We start from the raw sequence: 13,361 nt of genomic DNA, 5'->3' as shown, positions 1-13,361 counted from the left end.
AGATGTAATATTGTCAGATGTCAGTTATTCACAACTTAATAGATTCAGTGCAATTCTATTAAAAATTCTAGAAAGTTATTTGTGAATTTCAGCTAACCAGTTCTATTTTATATAGAAAAAGACCCAAAATGTGCCCATTTATATCAAAAAAGAAGTCATAAAACTGACATTACATGACTTAACACTGTGAAGTTATGTAATCAACACAGTGAGTTTTTAGTGAAAGACTAGACAAATAGATCAATAGAACAAAAGCCCACAAATAGACCCATATAAATATAGTCAACTGGTCTTCGAAAAAGGAGACAAAAGAAATACAATGACATGATTATCTATGTAGAAAATCTGAGAACCAGGAAAAAACCAAAGATAGTCTTTTCAGCAAATGGTGCTAGAATAAATGGATATCCAAGAGCAATAAAAAATAAAATCTAGAGACAAACTTTGTACCTTTCAAAATGGATTATAGACCTGAGTGTAAAACACAAAACTCATAGAAAATGACATTGGAGAAAATCTAGGTGACACTGGATATGGCAATGACTTTTTAAAATACAATTACCAAAGGTTCCCTCCATGAAAAAAAATTTATGAGATGGACTTTAACATTAAAAATTTCTGCTCTGTGAGTTATTCCATTGCTTGATATTTATCCAAAAGAACCAAAATGAGCATACTTAGCAATATAGTCACTTCAGTGTTTATAGCAGCATAGTTCACAATAGCCAAATCATGGAATGAGCCCAGATGCCTGGAAGAGATGAATGGATTTAAAAAAATGTGGTATACATACACAATGGAGTTTTACTCTGCCATAAAGAGGAATGAATAATGGCTTTTGCCAGTAAATGAATGTAAGTGGAGAACATTATACTAACTGATATAAGCCAGACTCAAAAAAATCAAGGGTCAAATATTTCCTCTTACATATGGAAGCTAGGGCAAAATAAGGGAAAGAAAGTGGTGGGGTGGGGGAATCAGATATATAGGGAAGATCAGTGGAATAGAAGGTAGAGAATGATAAGGAAGGAGGATGGGAATGGGGAGGAAATATGGAATGAATTTAACAAAATCATATTATGTGCATCTATAAATGTACTAAAGGTAATTTTACCTTTATGTATATGTAGAAGTACCAATCAAAAATAAATAAGCAAAAGGAAGGCAGCAGAGCAGAAGAAGGAGAATAGTGGAAAGGAGAAGGGGAGGAAAAGAAGTGGGAATGGGAATTGAAATAAAATTCCTTGCAGGTGTGATTTTGCCAAAATGAACACAGCTACTAGGTATAACTATAATACTCTAATAATTTTTTTAAATCTAAAAAAGAAACCTTTCTGTTCTATGGAGTACATTTTCAAGAGAATTAAAAGATAAGCTACAGATTGGGTGAAAAATATCTGCAATGTATACATCTATTAGGAGACTGTTATCCAAAACATACAAAGAACTCTTAAAACTCACCAATAAAGAAATAAATAACCCATTTTTAAAATAAGTAAAACACTGGAAAAGATAACTCACAAGATATACAGATGACAAACATACAAAAATGTTCAACATCATAGGTCATTATAGAATTTCAAGTTTGAACAATAGATTCCCTAGCATGTGTGAGACATTGGGTTGGATCCCCAGCACTGAAAGAAAGTAATCAGCAAAAGTAATAAAAATACTAATCAACTATTACATACCTACTAGAATAGCCAAAATCCAAAACACTGATACCAAATCCTGATGAGAATGCAGAGTAACAGGAACTATCATTTTATTACTGTGGGAATGCAAAATGTTGAAGCCTCTTTTTAAGACAATTTGACAGTTTCTTACAAAAATAAACTTACTCCCATCATATAATCACACTCATTTATTTTTACCCAAATGTGCCAAAAAATTTTTAAGCTGATGTTTGTAGCTTAATTTTTGTAGCATAATTTCCAAAACTTGGAAGCTATCAAAATATTCTTCATTGGGTGGGTGGATAAACAACTGTGGTACATCCAGATAGTGAAATATTATTGAACACTAAAAATAAATGAGCTATCAAGCCTTGAAATATCATGAAGAAAATGTGAATACATATTGCCAAGTAAAGGAAGCCAATCTGCAATGGCTATATTCTGTGTTTTTCCATCTATACAACATTCTATAATGAGCAAAACTATGGACACAGTAAAAATATCAGTGGTTGCCAAAAACTGGGGACAGGAGGAATGCATAGAGCATAGAAGATTTTTAGGACAGTGAAACTATTCTATAAAATTCTTTAATGGTAGATATCTGTGCCCACCATTAAAAGCCTAAAGCTTTCAGGATGATGTAAAAACACTTTCTTTTCTCCTTCAATTCTCTTCATGGTGATATGTTTATTCCTTTTTGTGTTCTATAATTTCGTTTTAGCTAAATAATGTGTACCCTATCTGCCCTGGTGAACAAGCCTGTTTTTTATTTTATTTCCCCTTTTCCATCTCATCTTTTTCACTTAATCAAGACTCTGGAGGGCATGGTGGTTACACCTGTACTCTTAGCTACATGGGAGACTGAGGCAGGAATTAGAGTTTAGGAATTAGAGAGCAGTCTCAGCAATATAGTAAGACCCCATCTGGGAAAAAAAAAGAAAACACACCCCCTTATTCATTTAGTTTGTTCTCAACTTGAGCAAGATAACAAATATATTAATTTTAAAGGAAGTGCTTATTTATTTAAATAAATATCTAATTAGCAAAATTCTGTGAAATATGATTAAATTATGGGAAAAATACATGGGATAGAGAATTTTTATAGCCTTATTAGAAGAAAGATATTAGGAATAATAGAAACTAAGGAATCATCCTAGGGCCCTAACAATAATTTTCTGCCCAGATCAGCCTCCTCATAATTGGTAGTATAATTCAGTATGATTCAAACTGTTAAGGGAGCTGGGGAACAAAATCCAGCCCCTTGCCTGTTTTGTAAAGGTCTATTGTGTTACAATGACAAAGTTGAATATTTGTAACAGAGACCATATGGTTCACAGTGCCAGAAAGTTTTTAATTATATGTCTTTTACTGAAAAAATTTTACCAACCAATCTCCTAGAAGATTATTCCTTTACCACCCCCCCAAACCAACATCTGGAACTGAGCTGTGATTTCTTGAGTATCTTTTCTTAAAAAATATTTTTTTAGTTGTAGCTGGACGCAACGTCTTTATTTATTTTTATATGGTTCTGAAGATCCAACCCAGTGCTTTACATGTGCGAGGCAGGTACCCTCCCAATGAGCTATAGCCCCAGCCCCTCTTGAGTATCTTTAAGGTCTAAATTTTCCTTTTGCCTCAAATATAACCTGAATAAACACCATCTTATCAGAGAATATTTAGATCATAAATCATCTGTATCCCATCTTATTCCAATACCTTACCCAAGAACTTAGTAGCTAAATTCATTGCATATACTCTCACTTTTAAAATAGCAAATATGGGGACCGGGGCTGTAGCTCAGTAGTAGAGTCCCTGCCTCACGTGTATGAGGCACTGGGTTCGATCCTCAGCACCACATAAAAATAAATAAATAAAAATATTATGTCCATCTACAACTAAAAATAAAATTAAAAATAATAAAATAGCAAATATGACTTATTATAGAATATTTTCAACCATTTTTTCTCTATAAATAAAAATCAATATTCAAATATAATGAAATATTTCTATTTTCCTTGATAGAATAAAGATTTTGGTACACTGAAAAGCAATACTATTCTGGAGGTAAATAATTCTTTTAATAGAATAGACAATACAGGAGCAAACTATCTCAGTAAGTACTCTCCTTTTTTTTTTTTTTTTTGGTACGAGGGATTGAACCCAGGGTGCTTAATCACTGAGTTACATCTCCAACCCTTTTTACTTTTTATTTTGAGACAGGGTCTTCCTAAGTTGCTTAGGGCCTCATTAAGTTGTTGAGGTAGGCCTTGAACTTATGATTCTCCTGCCTCAGTCTCCTGAGACACTGGGATTACAGGCGCATACCACCATGCTTAGCCTGTTCTCTTATTTTTGAGGAACTATTTTAAGAATAAAATATAGAGAGAATGAATTATATAACAAAAAAACTAAATGTCCATCTAGTCTTTCCCAAATCTCTATATTTTGCCTTTTGTTTTTGCAATCCTCCTACCTCAGCCTCCTGAATAGCTGAAACTGCAGACTCACCATGCCCAGCTTCTGCTTTTTGTGTGTGTATGTGATGCTGGGTATTGAGCCCAGGGCTTCATGCATGCCAGGCAAAGACTGTACCACTGAGCCACCTCCTTAGCCCCAGTTTATGCCTTTTTTAAGTTATGAGATGAAATGAGAAAAAATATACATAGTCTTATACTTAAACATTTATTTATCATTTCTATTGACTTTATTTCTGATTATTAATGAAAGTTACCATCCAGTATCATTTCTTTTCTGCTTAAAACATTTTCTTTAGTGTTTCTTTAGCAAGAATGAATTTTCTTCAGTTTCATTTATTCAGACAAGTCTTTATTTTAACTTTATTTTTGAAGGATAGTTTTACTGAATATAGAATTCATGATTAAGAGTTACTTTTTTCTGCACCTTTGAAATGGCCTCATTTTTTTCTTATGAGAGTGCTACTATTAGTCATCTTGTTCTTCCCTTGTATATACACATCTCTTACTACTTCTATGATTTTCCCATTATTATTGGTTTTCAATCACATAATGACATCTCTAGGTGTGGCTCTCTTTGTGTTTATTATTTGGGATTCCTTGAGCTTCTAATATCTTAATATTTTTCATTACAGTTTTGGAAGTCTAAAAACTTCCATGATCTTTTTCAATATCTTTTTGCCCCTTTGTCTCTGTCTTCTCCCTGTGGTCCTCCCATTATGTATATATTTGCACTACTAATATCCCCAAATTTTCCAATCTTTTCATTTTTCCTGATTCTTTTTTCTTCAGATTGATAGACCTCTTTTGATATATCTTCAAGTTCACTGATAATTTCTTTTGCAAACTCAGTATACAATTGAACCTCACTACTGAATATTTCATTTCAATTTTTATAAATTTTAATTCCTTCTTCCTGTTTTTAAATATGTTCTGTCTCCTTATTTATGTTTTCTAATAGATGAGACATTGCAGTCATACTTTTCTTTATTTGAACATATTGATGATACTTTGAAAACTGTCTCTAAATTGAATACCTGAATTCAATAAGTTTCTATTAACTGTTTATCCAGATATGAACCATATTTTCCTATAACATGTCTATTAGTTGAAACCCAAACATATTAATTACACATTATAGCAACTTTGCACTTATTTTTATTTGTTGAGGGTTTCTTTGTTGTTGCTATTGTTTGGTAATTTGAGTGCAACTGAAATCTTTTTGCCCCAGCAGCTAATGTCTTTTATAATAGTTATTGTTGTTCTTTGGTATGTCTTCCTAAGGGTTTCCTGTGTACCAATTGTATAGCTTAGTAGTCACCTAATAAGTTGAAGAAGCCATTGTATTCAAGTTGGTAAGGCTTCTTTTCTGCCTGGTGATCTCTGGGTGAGTTGGTAAGTGCATTTACAGTCACAGCTAATGCTCAAATCTTGATTCATCTTTACTCTTTGCTGTATTCTCTTCTTTACTGCATACTTCCCCATCAGCCATGCATATATGGAGAATTTATCTCAAATTTTCAATGACTCTCATTTCCAGGATCTCCCAGTTAAATTTTTGTCTTGTCTGCCACTTGCCTCAACTGAGACTGCAACTTCAGAATAGCAAAGCTGCAGGTTTTCTCTTTTCATTTTCTAATTTTCACTGGCAAAGCATGGGTTTACTTCTTCTTCAACACCATATCAAATATGCCCTACCTCTGGCAGAAAAGCTGAGAATTTTTATATCCCTCTCCATTCTGAAAAAAATTAACAGTTTTTTTTCCAACTGAGCATTGGGAAGAGATGACTGCAGAGAAGAATGGAAACAACCTCAGGCGGGAAGACCTCTGACTCCCAATGATCCTAGTACTTTTTTCTATGAATAAACATCTCTCAATTTAATAATTAACTTTGGTCAATTTTCAGGGTCCTGATATGGTTGTTTTTGATAATTTGGTGCCATTTTTTATGTGGGTTGTTTTTCATTTTTAGGTATGGAAATAAAGCGCCAACCTATTCATACCACTATTATTGAAAGCCCCCTCCCACCTTATTTTTATAATACCTGATTAACTATTTTCATTAGTAATATGTAATAAAATCAACACTTTTTAGTCTAACCTATGTGTTTGTAAACTTCTTTGTGCAATATTTCTTCCATTTTGATTTTGTCTCCTATTTCTAAAACATAACTTTCAGTAGGTTTCTCCTCAGTAAAGATATGCTCTTAGATGTATTTGCTTAATATTTTCAATTTGTCCAGTTTTACTGGATGCAGAATTCATCATTAGATATTTATTTATCTCTGTACTTTGAAGACTTTGTTATCTTCTAGCCTCTTGTTGTTTTTGGAATCGAGAATCTGCAGTAATGTTTATTTCTTTACAGATAATCTACTTCTTTCTCTGGATTCTTAAGATCTTATATTTGTGTTTGGTAGTCTGTACTTTCTCTCAACAATGAATTTAAGTGTCTAATTATTTTTTTAAGTGAGACATTTGAATTTATTTGATTCCCTTATGTAATCCTTTCTTATCACTCAATTTCCACTTTAGTTCTTATTACAATGATTGAAGTCTGATTCTGATAAGTATCTAATTATTTTTACTTAATCTAAGAACTCATTTTGCTTCCTGTGTTCAAATCATTACCAAATTGATTATGATTTAGTCAGTCCTGTAAAGTATATTGTCTTTCCTTCACTCCTTCCATGCTATTTCTATAATTACTATTAGATTTATTTTAGGCCTTTTTCATAATCTAAATCTCTACCCTTTTCTATCTCAATTTTCTTTTTATGTTATATTCTGGGTAATTTCTTCACATCTATTTGTTATGTTTCCCTCTTCAGCTGTTTGCAGCCTGCCATTTAAGATACTTAGTGATTTTCAATTTCAGTATTATTTTAGCTTCTGTTCAATTGTTCCATTTGATTTTTTAAAAAATATTTCCAATTTTTTTCTCATATCTCCAAGTTTTAAAAATTTTCTTTGCTCTCTTTAAAAATACTTATAGTGTCTATCTGGTAGTCCTAATAGATGAAGTTTTCATATATTTAATCCTCTTCTTTGTTGTCTCTATTAACTTTTTCTCATGAGATATTTCTTAAGTTTATATTCATTGGAGCTTTATTTACATAGTCTGGAATCAGAAGTGTTCATTAGAGATATTTTGAATTAGTAGCTATCAAGTGCTCCAGAGATGGTTCCATGGGTCGGGGATCATTTTTATGCTTGGTTTAGAACTTTGGGGGTTCCCAATCCATGAAAATCTTGTAAACATGAGCCCTAAACATAAGTTATATAAGGTCTATTTTATATATGAATTTTCAAAGGAGAGTTTGCCATCTAGAAACCAGCTAAAACAAACTGCCTGGTCTCCTCAGTTTGCCAGTAGAACAATATTTTTGAGTTCATTTTTTAGTACAGCATTAGCCCTTTAGGTGTTCACATTTTTTCTAGGTGACAATACTGGGGAGGAGGCAATAATCTTAGTTTTAGCTTCCTGCTTTGAGCAAGTCAAAATCTTCCTCGTTTACATTGACATTTTTCTGTAACCAAAAAAAGACTTCACAGCTAAAAAAAAAATGCACTTTTGCTGTTTTAATAACCTGAAAATCACCAAAAATTATGATTCATAGTAAATGAAGGTAAGTAGAAATTTACAGTATAACTATCTGTCCTTTATGGAAACCTCTGGACTATTGTTTTTATTTGTATGTATTTGCCAGAAACAAGATGTATATAACCTTATTCTACTCACTCTGTCTACCAATATTTCCTACACATATGTACTTTATATTTATTTTTCACCAAGTCCAGGTGCACTTTTTCCAGGCCTTACCCTCCCTAGTACACTTAGATCAAATATCAACTGAGTTACTTTCAGTACAAAGATTTAGTCTGCTCATGTTAAAAAATTGGCACCTTGCCATTGTTATATTCAATAAAGTTGAGATTTAATGTCATGGCCAATCGTCATCTTATTCTGAAGCACAAAATTCAGAATATCTCATATTGCCATGATACTCTTTAAAATGTCAGATTATATGTTTTAGCACTTTAAAGAATTCACATGGAATTTTTTCTTTCTTTTTTTTTTACTTACATTAAATTCATTTTTAAAGGATACATGAAACAGAATTTGTACATATTAATGGGGTACCATGTGATGTTTCAATATTTAAATATACTGCATGATGTTTAATTAGGATAATCCTGTCTTAAGAATTTATCATTTATTACTTAAAGTTGTACAAGTGTCTTTTTAAATTAAAAATGCATTGTTTAAAGCTTGTTTCATAAATTAACAGGGTCTTTGGAATATATCTTAAGTAGATGTCTCTCTTCAGTAATACTAGTAAGCAATATTATTTTATACTATGGATTGTTATATAGAACTGGCTATTATTGAATTCATCTTTTGTTTGTGTACAGCTATGTCTATAAAGATATGTAGATACATTTTTTTTTATATTTCAGGAGTTATAGTCTGTATGCTGTGGTGTTTAACCTGGACATTCTCAGGCTCTGAAGCTCTTCCTGGTGGAAATTTATTTGGACTAATAATTATTTTTTGTAGTGCCTTTCTTGGGGGGAAATTTTTGGAAATCATTAGAATACCTTCAGTGCCTCCACTTCCACCCCTTCTTGGTAAGTATTTAATTAGCTCTCTCTTGTTCATTGTTGACTGAATTTTGAACATTTTCTAATTGGACTAGATATGATTCAGAAATATTTCAATTTAATATAATCTGTGCAACTTCTCTGTGTATGTATTTATTTTATATGTGTATCCATGTGTATATATATGTGTCTTTTTTCCAAAAAAATATTTTTTAAATAATTTAAATATCCTCACTACATGATTCTTGTTGCTCCATTTCTTCATAAGTAATTTTTTCTTAATTTTAAATATATTATAGAAAAAGAAAAATATAGAAAAGACTGAGTTTTTGTGTATATCATGTAACTTGAATACAAGATTCAAATAATATACTGACTAGGGCACCAAAAGGCCTATGATTTTTGAGTAAGCTGTTTGGTCATCAGCACTATGTATATTTATGGATTCCTCACCTGCATTATGCACTGTTTCTTCATCACCAGTGTTCTGTAACTCTCCAGCTGAACAGAATAAAATTAGTGGAAGAATTTTTATCAGAAATGTCTCATATCACTGGGTGCAGTAGTACATGCCTGTAATGCCAGTGGCTTGGGAGGGTGAGACAGGAGGATCTCGAGTTCAAATCCAGCCTCAGCAAAAGGAGAGCACTAAGCAACTCAGTGAGACCCTGTCTCTAAATAAAATACAAAATAGGGCTGGAGATGTGGCTCAGTGGTTGAGTGCCCCTGAGCTTAATCTCTGGTACCCAAAAAAGAAAACAGAAAAGAGAAATATCTCTTATCTTCTAAGTAATCAATACATCTAAATATTCAATATACTATCAGCAGAGATTATCTCTACATCTTATATCTAATGCATTTTCTATGTTCATATACCCTTAGAGGACCTTCTAAGTATTTATTGAATCTTTTTCCTTCTTCCCAAAACTTGTTTTCTCTATAGCTTAGGCTGTTTCTGTCTTTTGCATGGACTATGGCAGAATCTTTTAACAGACTTTTGTCTCCAGTTTTATCCCTGTCTAAATCATTAAAACTATAATGTATCAATCACTTCCTGCTTAAAATCTTCCTGTGGTGCCTTATTCTGGCCAAAGGGAAACTTTCCATGATCTGGCCCCTCCAGCTCCTTCTTCCATTCCCATCCTGTCCTTTATGATCCAGTAACAATGAATTACTTATATCACATTTAGACGTGTTGTTTCTTATCTTCATTACTTTATTCATGCTTTCTCCTCTTTTTGTATATAACCTGCTCTTTATGCAAAGTAAAAAGAGACATGTTTTTAAAGAGGGGAGTGTCTGTTTTTCTCTCTTGAATAATTGAACTAAACCAGACATGCTTTATGTTCTTCCTTTCTTTTTTAAGGGATGTTACTGGCTGGTTTTATGATCAGGAATATTCCATTCATTGGCAAACATGTCCAAGTACATAACACATGGTCTGCAACTTTAAGAAACACTGCCCTTACCATTATCCTAATACGAGCTGGACTTGGACTTGATCCACAGGTAGATTTTCAAATGTATCTTGAATTATTTCAAATATTAGAGGCTGGTAGGAAAGAAAAAGAGACAGAATTTTTGTAATAGCTGTTCCAAATAGAGCAAACTAAGATAAAGAACAAAGACTTTGCAAAAGTACTGGCATCTTAATTTCTATTTCTAGTTATCATTATTACCTATATGAAGAGAAATGATCGTGGTGTATGGTCTCTATTGGGGAGCATCTATAATTATTTACACAGAGAAATGTCTCTTATGCAGCACTTGTATTACTTGGGAGGCTCTTCTATGGAGAACTATTTACTTTTCAGTTAATAAAGGAAAGGTCACCCTATAAAATGATTCTTTTTTTTAAGGAGATTAAGAATTCAATAATATAGTTGTTTCATGACTTTTTCTCCATAGAGTATGTTCCTGTTTTGTTGTAAAAGCACATTAATTATTTCATAAAATATTATAATATGGGGATCATAAATCTTTTTGGCTTTAAGAGGATGACTATACATGCACATAATAGCAACTCAAATAAATGTGGCAAATGTATATGTTTAATGCAAATATTATCCCATAAGCATAAATAATTATAGCCAGTGATAATTTTATTTTCCAATAGAAAATTTGAACCTCTGAGAAAATTGAAAAGTTCTCCCTTTTTAAATTAATTATAAACTTAAGTTATTTTTATGGCATTTTGGTGTGTTCTATTTGTAAATATTAATTTAGTCAAATAGTTAATTGCTAAATGGTAATTAATGGAAAACACCCATAGGATATTATCATTCTATCAAATATTAGGAAAATTAGGCAGTTAGAAAGATTAGATACTTAGTTATAAAATAAATCCTTTAAAATAACTATAATAATATTTTATAAAGTATGAAATTATTTATTATCCAATGTATGATGATATATAAAATGAGCTATATTAGAGTTTCAAGCCCAATAGAATGATCTGGCCAAATAAGATGCAGTATAGTAAAAGTTTATTACTCAAAAAACTCTCTAATTCAATGTTTGCTTAAATACTTTCCTTTTTGACCTTTGTAAGTTTACTCAAATATTACTCTATATTTCAGGCTTTACAACATTTGAAAACTGTTTGTTTAAGATTGTCTTTCGGTCCATGCATCTCAGAGGCATGTGCAGCTGCTGTTTTTTCCCACTTCATTATGCAGTTTCCTTGGCAATGGGGATTTCTATTAGGGTAATTTTTTTCTTTTTTGCCTATGAAAATACACGGTTAATGATGGTTGGTTCAAAACTATTGAAATATTAAAAATATTGTATAAACAAGCTCTTCATTAAAATTTGTTTTCATAAAGTAGATGACCTTGGAAATCAGTTGACCAAACACAGAGCCATGTCCCAAATCTATGATGTATTTGACAAACATTCATAGTTCTTAAATATGTAGTGCCATGGTAATCCACTTCATCAATTTATTCTTTCTTTTCTGTATTATAATGTATTTGTATATTTATCCTATCTAATGGCCTCTTCCTCCTATACTATATGTATGTATATATATGCATGTGTATATATGAGAGATATTTTTATAGTTATATATTTGTAATATTTAAAAACTCCCATTTTTAAAAACACACAAATAAAAACTCCCTAAATTCAATGCCCCAACTGCCTTTTTTACTATTCATCTACCTGATTGTCCAAATTCCTTAAATCTGTAAGCACTTTCTTATTGCCAAACCAATGGATTTTTAAAATTAATTTGTATTGTTAAATGCCCAAATACATTTATCTTTTTTTTTTTTTTTTTTTTTTTTTTTTTTTGCAGTGCTGGGGATCAAACCCAGGGCCTCATGCATGTGAGGCAAGCACTCTACCACTGAGCTATACCCTTCAACCCTGCATTTACCTTTTTGTTGTTGTTGTTGTTGTTTTATTAGTTGCTCATGACAATACAATGATCTTGACATATCATACATTTGAATCAAATGCATTTACCTTTTGAAAAATTAGAACTTTACAGATAAAAGTGAAGTACCCATTGACTATGCTATCAATATATGAAATTGTAATGCATCCATATCCTCTCCAATGGTAGTGTTTATTTAATTTTAGTGTTTTTAAGAGAATGTACAGTTATATCCTATTGCAGATTTATTTTATATTTACCTCACTACTTGATGAAGTGTCAGTTCAAATCTTTTGCCAGTTTTTAAAATTATGTTCTTCATCTTCATTATGAGTTTTAAATTACTTTTATATAAAGCCTTTTGTCTAATATATGTATTGTCTAATATATTTTTTTTCTCCAAATGTGTGACCAATATAAATAAATTGACTAAAATAACAGAAATTTGTTTCTCACAGTTCTGGAAGTTAGAAGCCAAAATTTCTTCCTTTTCTAGTTCTCCTTTTTCTTCTATTCATTAAATATTGAAATGATCTAGTATCAGACCCTCTTTTTTTTCTTATTCTGACTCTGATTCTTCTCTTATATTGTAATGATTTCAAATCTATCTCCAAGCCATTTATTTTCAAGTCCATAACTCAAGTCCCCTATATTCCTTTAACTATAGGAGACACATACCGAGAGCTCTAAGTGGGAACATCACATCAAAGTAGAGGATCCTATCTTATGAGGTAGATGTCTAATCCTCAAAAACCAAAAGTGTTCCTCTGAAGTTTTGTTACTGTTTCAAATTATGTGACAACAATTATCATTTTTGAGTCCTTACCATGTGCTATGCAATCTTCTGTGAGCTTTATACATATTAATTCATCTTTGTAATGCTCATTTTAATCTCACATTATTCCAAACTAGAAAACTTAGAGAATGGTTAAATATATCACTTAACTTTGTAAGTAACTGAAATTACCTTGTAGCATGACTTCAGGGTTCACATTCTCAACCTTGTACTGAGTCTATGAATATGTATGTAGCACTTTTGATAAAGGTGGCATTTCAAGTCAAGATAAGGAAGTTTTAGTTAAAAAGTATATTGGGATAACTGGAATATTATTTGAGAAAAATTAGGGTATTGTTAGGTTTTTTTGCTTCATAGTACATGTCTAATGAACTAAAGACTTCAACATAAAATGCACATTTTTAAAAAGTATATTTTGGGGGGGGGGGG

General features: G+C 31.7%; 1 protein-coding gene across 1 annotated transcript in view; it reads left to right on the top strand.

The window, feature by feature from the left end:
- Slc9b1 (solute carrier family 9 member B1) overlaps nucleotides 1-13,361 on the top strand; it is a 72,399-nt gene that overhangs the window by 7,682 nt on the left and 51,356 nt on the right. The window contains exons 3-5 of the mRNA XM_015484387.2: nucleotides 8,614-8,784; nucleotides 10,124-10,266; nucleotides 11,337-11,464. Of these exons, the coding sequence (XP_015339873.2) occupies nucleotides 8,614-8,784; nucleotides 10,124-10,266; nucleotides 11,337-11,464 (442 nt within the window). The remainder of the gene's footprint in view (nucleotides 1-8,613; nucleotides 8,785-10,123; nucleotides 10,267-11,336; nucleotides 11,465-13,361) is intronic.

This window comes from Marmota marmota, unplaced genomic scaffold (assembly GCF_001458135.2).
Source record: "Marmota marmota marmota unplaced genomic scaffold, marMar, whole genome shotgun sequence".
Taxonomy (NCBI): domain Eukaryota; kingdom Metazoa; phylum Chordata; class Mammalia; order Rodentia; family Sciuridae; genus Marmota; species Marmota marmota.
Note: the sequence above shows the minus strand (reverse complement) of the source record. Positions and strands in the feature narration are given on the sequence as shown.